Genomic DNA, 17054 nt, shown 5'->3' on the forward strand with positions numbered 1-17054 from the left:
TTGAAGACTCGTAATTAATGCGAAATTTAATGTCATCCCGTAACATTTTTTATTGTATGCCATACGGTCTATAAAAATTTGGTCAAAATTTGTAAGTGCGTTCTAAATTCATAATAATTTTATGAGGATTAGAATATTTCGTCCAAATTTTTTTAAAACATAAAACGGGTGTATATGGCAACAATAAAAAGTAATAATGGAAAAAGCATGAAAAGTTTATACAATATGAAAATATTTTTGAATAGTTTATTCCGAAAAGTAAAATATTATGATTTCGATAATAACATTTTGTTTAAGATCAAAATCTACATAAAAATTTAAGTGCTTTTAAAATAATAAAAAAAAAATATCTATACAAAAATATAAATATAAATATTTTAAGAATAATTAGCTATTAAATTAATGGAAATTATGATATTGTTACATACTCAAACACAATGTTAATATATTTTAATAATTTTAAATATTCTTAAAAATAATTTTGTAATTTCATTGATTTTATAATGGAAAATACGTAAAGCGTGTGGTATTTATATATTCTCATATATTCTGAGGTTCATTTAGATAAACGTGGAGGTTATAATGCGTTTGAAAGAATATAAATAAGCTTTAAACACTTACGGATTTAAGTTACAGAATTAAGGATCAATACTTACGGTCTTAAGTAATACTTACTAACATTATTGATTATTTTAAATGAAATCATTCATCGATTAGCTCAAATACTTATTGTCAACTTCATCATGGAAATTAAAATGTAAAAGTTTTTTGAAAATTAAACAAATTTCATGTATAAACAGCATACGGTCTTCTAATTACAAATTGAAGAATGAAAAATAAAATTTTTAAATAGTTGACGAAAATAACTGGATCAAAAAAATTTTGAAATGTTTACACCAAATTAGAGCCTTGGAACTTATACTCTAGTGTTGGAAACTTGAAAGTCTTGGAACATTTATACAAAACTATAGAGTTGTTTTAGTTATTGCTGCTGTTTATATGAACAAACTGTGGTAAAACTTGTAACAAACCTTATTCATTATATTTTCCTTGCTCAGGCAGATATGCAATTTTTATATTCAATGCGGTGCGCACACATGCAAATGTATGGTTGGATGCAATTAAGCAATCAAATAGTTTGTAATCACTTACTAACTGATTGCAATTTCTAGTTAACGAAATCGATTTGAATTGACGCAATATTTTAATTGCTTAGATGTACATGCAACACAGCAGTAATTACAAAACTAAAAATTCCATGTCTGCCTCAGCTCTAAAAATAATAAATCGCTTTCTTTCCACTAAAGAGGTTTCATTTATGATATTATCAAAAATATTTCAAATTCCCTTAATCCTTTATAATTTTACATTTACACATTTTTTATTTCTTAAATAGAAAAAAAAAAGAATTCCTTTCATCTCAATTCGAATTTTAATTTTATGCATAAAAATTCTCAACATCTGATTCCTTTCCTCTAAAAAATACCGGATTATTTCAATTCAAAATTATGATTTTGTCAAAATAATTGCAAAAGCAACTATTCATTGTTTTGTAATACAAGTATATATTATTATGAACTTACAAAAATATCAATGTGAAGGCTTTTCAACTTCCATGATTCTTTTTCCTCACAATATGCAGTTTATATAGTTCTTTACATAATTTCATAGTTTCGTATATAATTATTTATTTTTAACGCATTGTTAGCAGTTAAACATTGCATTCGTTATATATAGAAGGAAATATTATAGTCGAGCATAAAGATTAATGAATTTTCGAAAATATTTAGTTTAAGTGTTGATTTTATAGAGAAGCGATTGTCTTAGAATTTATTAGAGTTGCATTCATTTCATTGTTTTGTGATAAATTTCTGATAAATTTGGAATTCCGTATCTTACGCAGGATGTAGAAATTTAATGAAAGTATGACATTTATAAAAATATTAGTTGTTAGACTGTGTCCGGTTTAAATAAGGGTTTTAATAGAAAAAAAGAGTTAGGATGACGATTTAAACGTAAAAGCACTTATTTCTTGCCTTAATTTCATAATAAGCTGCGATTTTAGAGTCTGAATTTGAATGATTTGTGAGCAAGAATCGCACAATTTTAAAAACACAACAATATCGAATATTGTGAAAAATACATTTAGAGCCTTACCCGCCAAGCATCTACTAGTAGAAATATGCCCATTAAAATTTAATCTTTACCATATATAAAAGTTTATGAACTTTCAGGACAAGGATTTTATTGCTTGTTCCTAACATTTAATTGCAATCAATCCTCCTTCCATAAATTACTTCCAAAAGAATTGTGAAAATTTTGCGAAAAACTATAATATAAAAGCAATATTGTTTTCAGTTTTTCTCTCATTCGACAAGGATTAAAATTTAATTTTTGTGATAAAAACTGAATTCATAGAATAAAGAAAAATTCATCAAACTGTAATAAAGAAGGTTAATAAACTCCATAATTTTTATTTTCATATTATTTTTTTTTCAACAAAATATTAAAAGTTAACAATTCGAAAACTAAAAAAAAATTGTAGCTCTATAATTGAATTCATTTTCTTTTGAAAATTTGTTAAAAGTATAAGTATGTAATTTAAGGGCGTCATACTTCAAAAAAATTTTATGGAAAAAAGGATTAATTGAATGAATAACAAATTGAAAGAGAATTTTGTGTTGTGTTTTTTATTTTAAAGCAAATCATTATTGCACTTTGTAATGCGTCAACAAGAAAATCATTGCAACGAATGTAGAGAAATAATTAATAGCTATAGATAGGAGAATTGCAGACTTTTTGACTGATTGGCATTTATAGTTGACGTAAATTTGATGCTCATTATGCCTTTAATTTATATATATAAAGCTTTAATTTAATGTACTTGTGCTCATATTAGATTATATAAGAAGTTTAAGGTTTTATAAGTACGGCAGGCTTATCACCTACTTAGTAAACTCAATGACTTAAAGAACTGGTTCATGGTTATCTACAATATCATGCACCTACCAGGACCGAAGAGGGATGAAAAAAGAATGTTTTATTAAACGATTGTAAATCTATAGTTCCAATCAAAAGAGGGAAAAAAATTTCAGACCTATAAAAAGTTTTAAGAGCTCTGGTAAATTTTGCAGCTGAAATATGAAAATTTTTATTCAAGTGATTAAATTTTCACTTTTGTATAATTAAACTTTTCTCCTGAGAGAATTCTGGAGCACTTATTTGATATTGATAAAGTTTTGCAACCCCCAATTCCTGAAACCTGTTATTTTGGTATCGCAGATTTTGTTTGTTAAAAAAATTTTAAGAAAGAGTTCTACACAGAATATTATTAAAATCTTATCAATGCAAATTATTCTTGAAAAATCTTAAATTAGATTTTGGATTCAGAAATGTTATTGTAGTAAACTAGCTTTAAAAAAGTAATTTTTAAAATGCTAATCTAGATAATAGCTAATATCTTTGAATTCCTTATAAAAATATTATGAAAAATATGAAGGCCTAATAATATGCAATTTTATATATATTTATCTTTACTACACATAATATTTTTTTCTAGTCTCAAGTCACATTCTTCTTTATTAAAATGTTTTTGCATTTAAAAATGCCTACCTTACCTCCAAAATTTTTAAAAGAAATAAAAAATTATCCGCTCATTTTATTTTCTTAAAATTTTATTGATGATGCATTGAATGGATTATGTTAAACTATAGAAATCGTAATTTTTGTTATACGCTAAAACAATCTCTATATATACATAGCTATTATTGCTGTACAGCTACAATAATGCTACAATAATTTATATGTTTTTCTTTCTTTTGCAGAATCAAGGTAACAGGTCAATATTGCAGATATTATGATAGGTTAGTAACATATTACAAAACAAGAAGAATTTTTACTGTTAAATTCCTGTCGTTATAGTGTTATGAATTTAATTTTCTATATTAAAAATTTCAAGGTAATTTATATACAAAAAAAATTTTGTTTCTACATAAAATATATATATATAACAATACATACACAAACTTTCTGTTGCTTTTACTTTGTAAACATTTTCTATTTGTTTTAGTTGATTCACGACATGATAGTATTATTATGTAGTTATGTGGCGTCTGTAAATTTGTATCTGAGCGGTATATTATTTTCTGTAAAATTGAATATTCAACAATAATTTTTTCCTGTTAAATAATTCAATGTTTAGAAACATTTTTATTTATATGTAAAAATATAAATGAGTAAAACTGTTAAATCATTAAAAATTGAAGTGTTTCTACTCGATCGAACAGAATTATTCTTATATTGCTATTGCTACTTTTCAATTCTGTTAAATAATTTATTCTAAATTGCAAGTTTACTTGCAAGAATAAATCGTCTGTTGAGAATTTTAGGAAACTGGAAACACATATTATTTAATGTTATTTTTAAATTTAATTAACTGTTATACATTTTTTTTAATTCTTATTCTCAATACATTAACGTTCATAAGGTTTGAATAAGCTCCAAAAGAAAAATCCGTTTATTTATTAAATAAATTAAAACAATTGTATAACAATTTGTATAACAATTACTAATTCTTTTTGAAAATTTTAATTGTAATTCTCTAAAATTCACATATCTGTGATGCAAAATTTAAAATTTTCTAATTTTTCTTTAAATAATATGAAAAATCACTCATAAAATTTCTTCAATTTGTTACCGCTGGCTCTATATGTTTCCATGTCTTATAACAATATAAGAAATATTCCATTAAGATTATGATTTTAGCAAATGATTCACTGTCAAAAATATTTTCAATGAAAAAAATTTCACGCGAATTAGTGCATTATAATTTAAATAGGTGTAATCAAGGATTAAAAAAATTTTTTTTTTGTTTTTTTGTTACTACATCAAGAAATCATAATAATTTTTACTATAAAGAGAGTTTTCATAATCTCAAAGAAAATTAAAAATCATATGAGATTCAACAGAGCAGAAATAATAAAATTGAATTCTGAAAGAAGATGTTAAATTTTGATTTTATTATTTGAAGTGTAAAAGAAATTTTTTTTAATGTAAAATTGAAAAAATATGCGATTGTATAACAACATAATTTGTAAATGCATTTATGCATTACATATACATAGTAAAATAAAAATTTAATAAGGATGATGATTTTTAAAGTTTATTAAAAAAATAAAACTAAAGTATTTTTTAATATTTTGTAATTTTTAATTAAAAATTTAAAATTTTTGTATAAAGTTTTGTGGAATAATTTTTCTTCCATTGTAAAATTTTCATGTTCTCTCCTACCAGAATTATAGATGAATTTTATGAATAAAATTTTTTAAATATTTAGAAAATTTTATCAAAATCTTAAGCCCAAAATAATGAAATTAAACCATATTCATACATTTTTCACGAACTGAAATCACCTTGGATTAGAAAAATTAAAATTCTTAACTCAAAGCCTGTTGAGTATCAAATAAATTAAAAATCATTTCATTGCAATGTTACTAAATCTTAATTATCAAAATATTTTCTATTTATATTGCCTACATAAGAAGTTTTCTGTAAAACTTTCCAGCCTATTGACTAGATCAATTAATGCGTTAGTGCTTAAGAGTTATTTGTGATGTTTTCAAGGCATTTATAGATATTACAGGAACAGTTTAATTAAACTATTCAATTTACATGTATTACAGGAACAATTTAATTAAACTGGTCAATTTAATGCTATTATTCAGCCTCAATTCACTTACCAATTCATCTTCAAAATTTCAGTCATTTGAAAGTAAATACAAGAATCTAGTTCCTCTGTTTAATTAAACTATTCATGTTATTTCTTTATGTAAATTTTATTTTTGAAAACATTTGCTCACAAAATTACAATGTTAATTTTCCTTATTGAATCCACATAAGTAAGAGAGGCGAGTTCTTACGCCATTATTTTATATTATGCATTAATATATGTATTTAATATTTACATATATTTATATTGACTGATACTAAATGTGATTTCATCTTAATTTAAACAATAATTAAGTATTAAAATTATGTGGAGCAATATATTCCAAGTACATACATTATAATTAACTAAAACAAATAATATTTTTATAAAATTACTCTACTTTACATGTTAACAGAATGAATCAACTAAAGGTGAATTTTCTTGAACTGATACACTTTGTATTCCTGATATTTTTCTAATACTATTGTTATTAATTTGATATGAATCTGAATTCATAACTGATGATTCAACAAAATTCTTAACAGAATTATTTTCAAAATTCTCATTATCTTTGTTAAATACAAACTGTTCAGTTCTAATTTCATTTAAATTCATTCCATTTAATTCATTACAGTATTTAACACTTCCTTTTCTTATTTTAAAATTATTTGTAGATGAAATTTCATGCATTTTTAAACGTCCAACTGATTCAATTGAATCATCACTTGCAGGATCCAATGAAGCTGCTGATGATACACATGGTAATAAACCTGCTGAACATAGTCTTTCTAAAAAGTAAAATTTTAAATTATTTTAATATTTTAATAAATTTTAATATTGGTACAAACCTAATCCATTTGGTGAATTTATTTCAGCTCTTACTTCATCTAATTGCTTAGAACTGCATAATGGAGTATCTACTTCATAAGTATTATTAAACTTTATATGATCTACTTCATATTCTCCGGTTTCTTTTTTAAAATTCACTACTGATTCAAAACGATGTCCCCATAATATTTCAGATGGTAAATAACTACTACGTGCTTGTGTAGTCATACCAGTTGATTCAACAACACCTTCTACAATTTATATTTTTTTTTGTTTTTTAAATATTAAAATTTTTAACAATACTCAAAAGATTTTATTATAGTGTAAATAACTTACCAAGCATTACAATTATTTCGAAACGTTCTTTTAGCATATCCTGAGCCGAAAGGGCATAAAGTGGACTGTGTCGATCAATTTTATGTACAATTATAGTTGGCCATATAAATAATAGACGATGTTCATTACCATCCGATCCAACTTTAAGTTCTTGCTGATAAAATGGAAGCTCTTCTCCTTCTTTTGTTATCTAAAAAACAAAATTTTTGAATTGAATGAGAAATTATTGAAAAAATATTTATATAATGTAAAATTTCTATAGAATTGGTGATATTATCAGCATGTATGGTCTGTGTATTGTTTGGAAATGTTGATAAATTTCTTTATTTTATTTAAAACAGTATTGAAGTGGCCGTCATTAAGCGTACTATAGCAAGAGGCCTATTTAAGCCACCCTGTTGTTTTAAGAATTCTATCGAAATCCCCGATGTCAAACTTCAATATCTCGATCAACCCCGCCAGTCTTCTCCCTTACCCCTACGTTAAGAGTCTGGCCTCGCCCAGAGCCGAACTCTAGGAAGTCTATTCTCCTTGGAATTAAACTTGCTTGATGTGCATGTTAAAATCTAATTTTGATTCTTATTAATCTTCCAATTCTTATTAATTGAATTCTAGTTTTTGAACATTAAAAGAGCCTTTCAAAAAAAATTCCGTTTAATATTTTTTGGATATTTGTCCGATTTTAAGCATCTGATTTCTGCATTCTGCTTTTAAATTGGGTCGATAGAAGACAAGTTCGCCGCTCATCATTAAATCCACATGCTTTAATGTATAAATTTATTTTACTACATCAAGATCATAAATTTACCTTTTTCCTTATAATTTGTGCTCTAACATGAGCTTCTAATATATGACTTTTACGCATATCTCCTACTCTGAACATTAAACATGGTATACCATCACGATGACAAATAACAGCATTCCTTGAAAATAAAAGTGTTTGTGCTCGTTTCTTAGGTCTATAAAAGAAAATTTTAAATGTTATAAAATTTTTTACTATTTCAATAATTCGAATTTTTTCAATACGTTTGATAATATTATACGAACCTAGATAATTTAGCAAAAACAATTCCAACCATAAAAGCTTGTATAATAACACCAGTTAAACATTGTAAACACATTATGAAAATTGCATAAGGACATTCTTCAGTTATATAACGATTACCAAAACCAATTGTATGTTGTGTTTCAACAGAAAATAAAAATGCTGATGTAAAGCTATGAATTTCTGTTATACAAACTTTAAAAGTTTCATTAAATATTTCTTGAATAGGATCATCATTATTTTCATTAATTATTGTAGAACTTGTCATTCTTATATATTCAATATCACCATGTTTATATGCAATTATAAACCAGATAATACCAAATGTTGCCCATGAAATAAGAAAACTTAAAACAAATATTAATAATGTCCAACGCCATTGTGCATCAACAAGTGTTGTAAAAATATCCTGCAAAGAAAATGTAAAATTTTTTATTATCACTTAATTTAAACTTCAAAACATAGTTTATGCTATAAATTGGGTAAGTTCAGTATATTGTTATACATAAATGCGTATACGTAAATTGAGGTATCGCTCATTACAGTTTTCAAATATTATTAATAGATTAAATTTTTAAAAATTATCAACAAGACATAAGATATTTCAGTTATTTATTGTTAAATATTTAAGGTTCAAAGACTGCAATGATTTACAAAATATTAAGACAAGAACTGCTTCATCCAATTAAGCAATTTATTTTTACGCTGCAAAATTTATGAAGCAGTTCAATTTAGACAGTTTAAACGAGGAATTGTTATATAACTAATAAGTCATTTAAACCACTTGAAAAATTTCAAGGGTTCATGTCAACTGAACGCAGCAGCACCGAAAAGGTAAAAATACGTAAAAGAAAACCAAATTTTTAATTGAAATTTGAAATTCTTCATAAAACTTCTATGAATATTAAATCTTAAATATTACCTGTAAATATCGTCTTCTTCGTTTTGCTACATTTCCTTGTACTATATTACAATCGCCTTGCTTAAAAATAACACGTTTCCTTAAACGTCGACAAGAGAAACGTCTTTGTTTGTATCTTAAAATCAAAATTAACAATAAAATTATGAAAAAAATTTCAGAAAATTTTTAAGTGATCTAATTACTAACCTATTACTGTCCGTATCATTATAAATACCATATTTTAGACATTCTTCATGCCATGCCTTCTCTTTTGAATGTGTCGGTCGAAAAACCAACTTTGACATTTCACTTATATAACTCAAAAATTTTGTCATCCGAAAATATTTTTTTGTATAATTATTATTAATTTTTATAATTTATTTTTCAAACAATAATTAATTTGATCTTATTTTTAACTACAAAATCATTTCATTAATGTTATTTTCTTTAATGTACAAAGAAGCACTGTATTATATACAAAATACGTAATTAAAAAATTTTTTTTCCACAAAATTTAATTTTTAATTTTCTTATTGATTTTTAGTTTTATTAATTTAAATTAATAATTTTATATTAAAAATAAAATTTAATGACTTCCTTTTCATTATCTATTAATTTTAATGGTAATTATCTTGTAATTAAAATATAATTTTATTTTTAATTAATTGCAACAAAAAAAAATAAAAGAGAATAATTTTTGACCGTATTTTAAGGTATAAGTATTATCAAAGGAGAAGTCAAATAACTACTGGTACTTTTTAAACCTAAAGCATATTATATTGCTTAATACCTTCCTTTTATTCTCTTCCTATATATTCTCTATTAATTTATTTTAATACTCATTTCAATTATGCATTTGAGAGAATATACAATTTACAAATAAATTTACAAATAATTTTTTGTCTAATGTTGTAATATGCAAAATTCTCAAATCTCTTGGCTTAATTTCAAATTTGTATAAATGGTGCATATTTCTCATTATAACAGTCATCTCTTTTAATTTATAACAAAAAATTTGAATACTCTTATTTAAATTCATATGTAGAGTAACCATATAAAATAACCATATTATATTTTGTGATACAACATTAATAAAATTAACGTGATTAATTAAATTAACATTATAGCGTGATTTTATTTTATTAAAGTAAAAAAGATATTTTTTATATCAGCTAATTCTTAAATAAAATTTGAGAAAAGGTAAAATTGCTAGCCATTTCTCTTGGTAAATTCATTACAACTAAACGGACGATAGCTTGTAAACAAATTTTCACTTAAACTTAAGAAATTAATATTGTTAGTTTTACATTTCATGTTTATTTTAATATAAATTTCACTTCTCTCTCAGTTCTTAATATCTTTAATACAAAAAAATCTAATGTGATCAGCACATAAATCGAATTCGATTCAGCTGAACATGAGACACACGTGTAACAACACAGACTGACAGATAGACCGACATCTCTCTAAAAAAATTGTTTATTTACACTTCCCTACAATGGATAAATGCATTTTCAACGAAAACTTGACATGTGAAATTTGGTGCCATCACATAACCTCCCTTATTGTATGCAGTGCGTTCGGTAAAAATGTTGATGCTAGCAATATTTTTATCTATAATTTAGATTAATATAAAATAAATGATATTTTTTTAATGATAAAGTAATATGGAGTATAATATGAAACTATTTTATTTACATTACGTATAATAGCTATCGATGTACATAAGAACTCTGATACTCGTGTGATTTTATTATGAATTCAACATCAAATAAAAAATGTTTTCAATTTATGAAAATTTAAAATAAATAAATATTTTTGAAGATTGGCCAAAAAAAAAAAAAAATCTAAAATTAACATTAAATAATATTGTGATGCATTAATATCACTATGAATGTATGTGTATAGGTACAGAATATTAATCTGTACGATGTCGTACTTATAAGTGCACATGTAATAAATATTATAATTTGAAATGACTAAATTAATTATTGTATTGCGTGAATTGAAAAAAATTGAGTAGGATTACCAAATTTAAGAAAATTATAGTGAAAAATTTAAATATTTTCGAGGCAGTACTAATATGATGTTGAGCTTCTGCTTTTTAAATAAAGTTGAGTCAAACCAATGGTTTGTATTGTAGCATTTTTCTCTTCAACAAGTGAAATTACTGCTTTTAAATACAGTCTATGTATACCTATCACACTATAAAAATTATTTTCATTCATATACGAAACTATTTCTAGGATGGCATATAGTTAGGATGAAAGATTTATGCAGTTTTTGAAATAAAGCAAAAATTAATAAAAAGTGGGGTTAACATAATGCTAGACTTTAAGGGTTAATTGTATGAGTTAAGAAAAATAATTATATTTTTTAATGTCATGGAATTTACCGTTAGCTTTTTGCGTTTATAGAAATTTGAAAAAGCTTCCGGTTTCGGAAATATAAGGCATCAAAAATTCAAATTTTACAAATTTCAAGAGGCGATAACTTGAGAGGGGGTGGAGATGGAAAAAAACTTTCTTCTAACGAAATGAAGCATTTATTAGTGTCTAAAAGCCTCTAAAATTTCAAGCTTGTACAAGCTGGGATCTAGAAGAAAATGACATCAAAAATTTGGAAAAAAAGGACTTTAGATAAAAAATGGTAAATTTGAACGGCCATTTTGTTTTTTTAAACTTTAACTATAGTATACCGCGCTAGGGAAAGCAATCCGATGTCTTTCTGCGTTTGCAAAATTTGAAAAATGCTTATGGTTTCACTCCACTAAATAGTTAAAAAATGGCATTTTTTAGGTTTTCGGGTGGGTATAACTTCTAAAGGGGGGGAGATAGATAAAAATTTTGTTCTAAGAAAATTAGTTTCTAGTAAAGATCTATCTCCATACAAAATTTCAGCTTTCCATCTTCAAGGGTGTAGAAGTTTTGTAAACAAACACACGGACAGACGGACGGACGGACGGACAGAGTGAAACTAATAAGCACTTTTTTTCAAAAATTTTTTGGAAAAGTGCTAAAAATTATTAGCATTTTGTCTAATATGCTTATAATGCTTACGCTGTCGATTCCATTTTAAATTTCATTCAAAACATTTTCAATTTATAGAAAATATTTAAATTGTAAGAATAAGAAATTCTGAAGAATTTTCATACTCATACGAATGTTATATTCGAAGTGTATACTAAATTTGCTTTATTGTTTGTCACACTAAGAAACAATGGTCTGAGACATAAGTGTATATTTTGGATCAGCTTTGAATTCTGAATCGATTTACTTATGTTTGTCCGACTGTCCGTCCTTCCGTCCGTTCCTCCGTTCGTCCTTCTCAATGATAACTCAAAAACTAATTAAACAAAGCTCACCAAATTTTCAGAAATGATTTCTTAAGGTAAATGCGAGAATTCTATTTAAATTGAGTATAATCGAGATACTAGTTTGGGTAGCTGTTATATAACTACAAAATTTATTTTAGCTATATCTAAAGCTAAAATTATAAAAGCTATGGCATTGAAATTGCGCTCAAGGAAAATATATTATTAAGGCTATATTGTGTTTGATAAAAATAGTTGAAATTCTTGGACATGTAGTGGTAGCTGCCATACCATTTCGAAAGATACATACTCGAAAGAATAAAAAACCGGGATTACTTGACAAACAACAAATAGCATTTAAAATTATTCATTTATACGGGTATCACAAAGTTAACACGGTCAACTTTACTTATTTTCGTTTTCAAACTTTTTTCTTTTCAGATTAATTTTCCATATTCAGTGCGCCTTATGAACGTTTCTGGCCTAAATTACACTTTTATATCTTAAATTTTTATTAAAATATGGTTTCTTGTATTTGGATACCTGTAGTCATCTTATTATTTTCTACGTTTTAAATATAATAGTAAATTGTATTCAATAATATTAACCTATATTATTAAATTTTATAATAAAAGAAAAAAAAAAGTGCAATCAAAAAGTTTTTCAATCCAAATTTTCATTTCATGGAAATTTTTTTATGAATGAAAAGTTTTATATCTAAATCTATTTTTAAAAATTTGCCTTTAACCAAGATTGTGACTCGTTTCGTATAAAATTTAAATATTACCTATATTGATAGTATTTCAAATTTTAATTGTGGAAGTTGGATTATAGGGTGGCTTCAAAAATTTATATTTGTGATATTCCCAAGTAAATATTTTTGTGTATATGTTGCTTGTCTTGTACATCTTAGATTATGCTGCTATAATAGTGACTTATACTTAAAAATAAAATAATTATAGGATCTATTGTGCTCTCCCAAATAAATGCGTACTATGTCGTCTTAAGTACGTTGTAATCTTTCTTTTTATTTTTTATAAAAGAACTTTAAAAAATATTAAAGGAAATAAAAAATACACTTAATCTAAGAATATTATATGCTTTATTTATATGAAAAACATTGTAGGTTTACAATATTAAGAGGCCCTTAAATTGCTTAAAAATATTTATAAGCAATGTATGTAAAAACTTCGGGATTGTAGTAACATTAATTATATTATAACACCAATTTCAATTGTTACTTTCAATTTTGCGAATTTAATCGACGAAAATGGTATTTTGTTTTTGGTTTTCTGAAAAGTATTTTAAAACATTTAATGAGAAAATTTTCAATTGGATATGTTGAAATGTTGTTTCTTCTAGAATTTTTCTTTAAGAATCTGCAGCATCTATCAATCATATCTTTAAGATCTTTACGAGTACTCTTTTTACTATCATAATAATTATCTATTTCTGTCATTAATTTCGAACCATCTGAATTTTTTATCGGTAGTAGATCGATGGTACTGGTATCATAGTTATAAAGGCATGCATAACATTTACAATAAAATTTAAAATTAATCAATAACATTTCCTTTCGTTCGCTTGCAGATTTATAAATATTATTTAAGCTGCAAAAATTTAAAATTCATTACTGTTAAAATATTATTTAATATTATATTCCAAAAACTTACAAATAATTTATGGAAATCTCTTCATTTTTCTTAATATTTTTAAGAACGTGAACACTTAACTTATTATCGGTTATTATAACTGCACAATTTGGAATACAAGAATGATTAATAAAACTTCCAAAATTTTGAATATACAAGGTTCCATCATTTTGAAATGAATTCCATAATACTATTTTGGAAAAGTTGACCATTAAATTTAAAAATGCATTTTGATCGTATTTATAATCTGATTTAAATGAGGTTTTCTTTACAACAAAATGATCAATTAGTACACTGAAAGCACAAAACATTTCATCATCAAAACAATTGTTGAAATTTTCACCTTTAATTTTTAAGTTACTAATTCCAAAAGATCCATGCTTCTCTAAAAATAGTTTTTTTAGATTATAATCCTTGAAAGCATTAGGTCTATTAAATGTTTTTATGCTTTCATAACATTTTTTCAAATCATTGTCGTAAGCACCAATAATTTTCATAATTATTTTGAATGACAAACCAACTTGTAAATATTTTCTTAAAATTCCAATTATAGGGCATTCAATTTTATGAATTTTTTCATCTTTCTTTAAGCATTCCTCATTACAATACATTGTTTTAGTACAATTTGGGCATGGTATAAAACAGGAGATCTCATTATTCCGGCAATATTGACAATATGAATATACTCGAAATTGATTTAATACAAAAATAATGTCATCAAATAAAATTATATCACCTGGTTTTAAAGTTTTTTTAGTAAAAATGCCACGCCCTTTATTCGATGTATTTCGTATTTCTAAATCATCAATGAAATTTGGTACATCCGGATGAGCTGGATATGATAATTTTAAATTTAATTGAAAATCATCATTTTTTGTTTTGTAATTTTTAGCACAAATTTCTTCTTTGTATTTCATTCTTTGAAGAAGTTCATTTGGTAATTCAACTTTAATATTTTTTATAATTTCAATATTTCTTAAACATTTATCATAATATTCCAACTTTAGCATAACCTGTGATCGATTCATAAATGCTTTAATAATATTTAATGAAGATGTTGGAGCAAAGCATATACTCTGATTATAAAATTCCAATGCTTTATAGAACTCACCATTACAATAAAAAATGTTACCTTTAAGACGAAGTTTTTCAGATTTATCTTCATCTTTGTATATATCTTTATTAGTTTCCTTTTCGATCTGATTAAACCAGATAATTTCTTTTTGAAAATATTTAATTCTTGACTCAAAATTTTCAGACATAGAGATGAAGCTTCTGTTTAACCAAAAACGTAGGCAATATTCCATTCTTTCTCTTTCAATATAGCTCATGTTGAAAAATTTTCAATTTTACACTTTTTCTATTCTTACAGTTGAAAAAAAATTTAATCGATTTATAACAATAATTGCAATTAATCGAAATAGTTCCGGTTAGGTGTTTCACTTTCTAAAATCAAATTCAATTTAAATGAAAATGACAAGTTCGTGATATTTATAGTTTACATAAATTGTAAATTCCCTTATTTGGTGTTTTTTAAAGCAGTGATACCAACTGAAATATTCTAATTGGAATATGGTAATTAAAGTTTTTGCAGTAAGGTCAAGTTGAATTGATACAAGGTTGAAACTCCATCTTTATCAATTTAAATACCAGTTGTACAATAATTTGGCCTGCCTTTTGTCAGCATTTTACTTTGACAAATAATATAGTTTTTACATTATCAATCTTTTTATTCTAGATTTGAGGATTGTTGGAGGGGAATAAAGGCAAAGAAATTCCTGCCCTCCATCCACCGCAGTCAACTATAATTTATTGTAGCCCTCCCATATACCAATTAGACTATCTCGATTCCAAGTAAATACCCGGAGATATCTCTCAGGGAGTTTGACGTGAGCTCCACAACACTGAGAAAGCCCCGTCCAAACCATCTGCACCTCTTGACAGCCAGAACAGAATGGATACACAGAATATATATATCCTTGTCATCATCGCAGAATTTAAACAAAAGGAATCCCGATTTGCCCAGTTTGTGCAAGTGATATTTCATCGGACAATGTTCAGTAAAAAAACCAGTAACAGGTCGAACCCGATTCCGGTCAATCTCAAGAAGCTCTAAAGAGAACTTCCTTGAGCAAAATGGAAGAAATAATTTCTCATTATGATATCCTTCAGTAGCCTTCCACCGAAGAACCGATTCCCCCTCAAGCAGAGCACCAAATCTGTCCCTGATGGCAGACATTGACAATTCACGAAATGTTAAAGGAACAAAGGAACCTCATCAATCATTATATACTTAATCAACAAAAAACAAAATACTTATTTATCTTAAATAACTTACTCGTGGAATTCTATTACTATTCTAATGCTTCTTTTGAATTTTCTTTTAGGTTATCCTAAATTTATGCAATATATTTTAAAGTAAGGAATTACAATAGCTGGTAGAAATGTAAAAAATATTTCATATTGAAAAGAAATTTTGCCGACAAAGACCTTAAGCTTTTATCCATTAAAACTAATTTTCTCCAAATGGCAAGCAACTTCGACTACTGCAACACTATGGTCCAGATATAATAATAAGAAATAATTTAAAATTTTCATTATTTTATTAAAAAAATTTTTAACGAAACTATATAAAAATGGTAGCTAAATACAGTATTTTTCTTAGTTTACTAAAAATAAGTCTTTTAAAATTAAAATGTCTCATTCTGGTACTCACATTTTTCAGTCAATGTTTTTAGTTGCTTCACAAATTGGAATTCTGCTTTATTTATATAAAAGCCTTTTTCATTTTCTTATGGTTAAAATCTAATTAGCTACTTTACAGAAACAAAGTGACTGAATAATAATTATTCCTATGTTGAATGAATTTTGTATATTTTTCGGAAAATTTAAAATGTACATGATAGAATCACTCACTTTCTTACCAGCCATTGAAAAAAAAGGTGAGATACAGAATGAGGTCTTACAAAACTAACACATACTATTTTTAAATCAACCATGATTTATGCGTTATGCTCATTATATTGCACAATTTTATTGAATAAAATTATTTTAATTGGGAAAAAATTATTTACATAAAATTTTTCTTAAATTTAATTTAAAATCTCAAACCAAGTGTTATTTGAGACCTTAATAATACCTTAATAATAATATTTAATAATAATAATATCAGATTATGTTCAATAATTCTGATATTTTGCTTGAATATCAAACTTATTCTCATTATTAAATTTAATAAAATTCTAAAAATTTGATTAAATATTTTTTGCTAA

The 17054-nt window shown here is 25.3% G+C and overlaps 1 protein-coding gene across 1 annotated transcript; it reads right to left on the reverse strand.

Annotated features, from left to right (window-relative positions):
• Positions 1–5899: 5899 nt before the first annotated feature.
• LOC129609286 (G protein-activated inward rectifier potassium channel 3-like) lies at positions 5900–9289 on the reverse strand. The gene is made up of 7 exons (XM_055521219.1): positions 9025–9289; positions 8839–8953; positions 7919–8325; positions 7680–7830; positions 6872–7061; positions 6556–6786; positions 5900–6495 (listed from the first exon to the last, which is right to left on the reverse strand). Exons 1-7 carry the CDS (start codon positions 9150–9152, stop codon positions 6116–6118), a joined length of 1602 nt encoding a protein of 533 aa, XP_055377194.1. The 5' UTR covers positions 9153–9289; the 3' UTR covers positions 5900–6115.
• Between the last annotated feature and the right edge of the window lie 7765 nt (positions 9290–17054).

Source organism: Condylostylus longicornis, unplaced genomic scaffold (genome assembly GCF_029603195.1).
Source record: "Condylostylus longicornis isolate FDR11 unplaced genomic scaffold, ASM2960319v2 ptg000038l, whole genome shotgun sequence".
Taxonomy (NCBI): Eukaryota; Metazoa; Arthropoda; class Insecta; order Diptera; family Dolichopodidae; genus Condylostylus; species Condylostylus longicornis.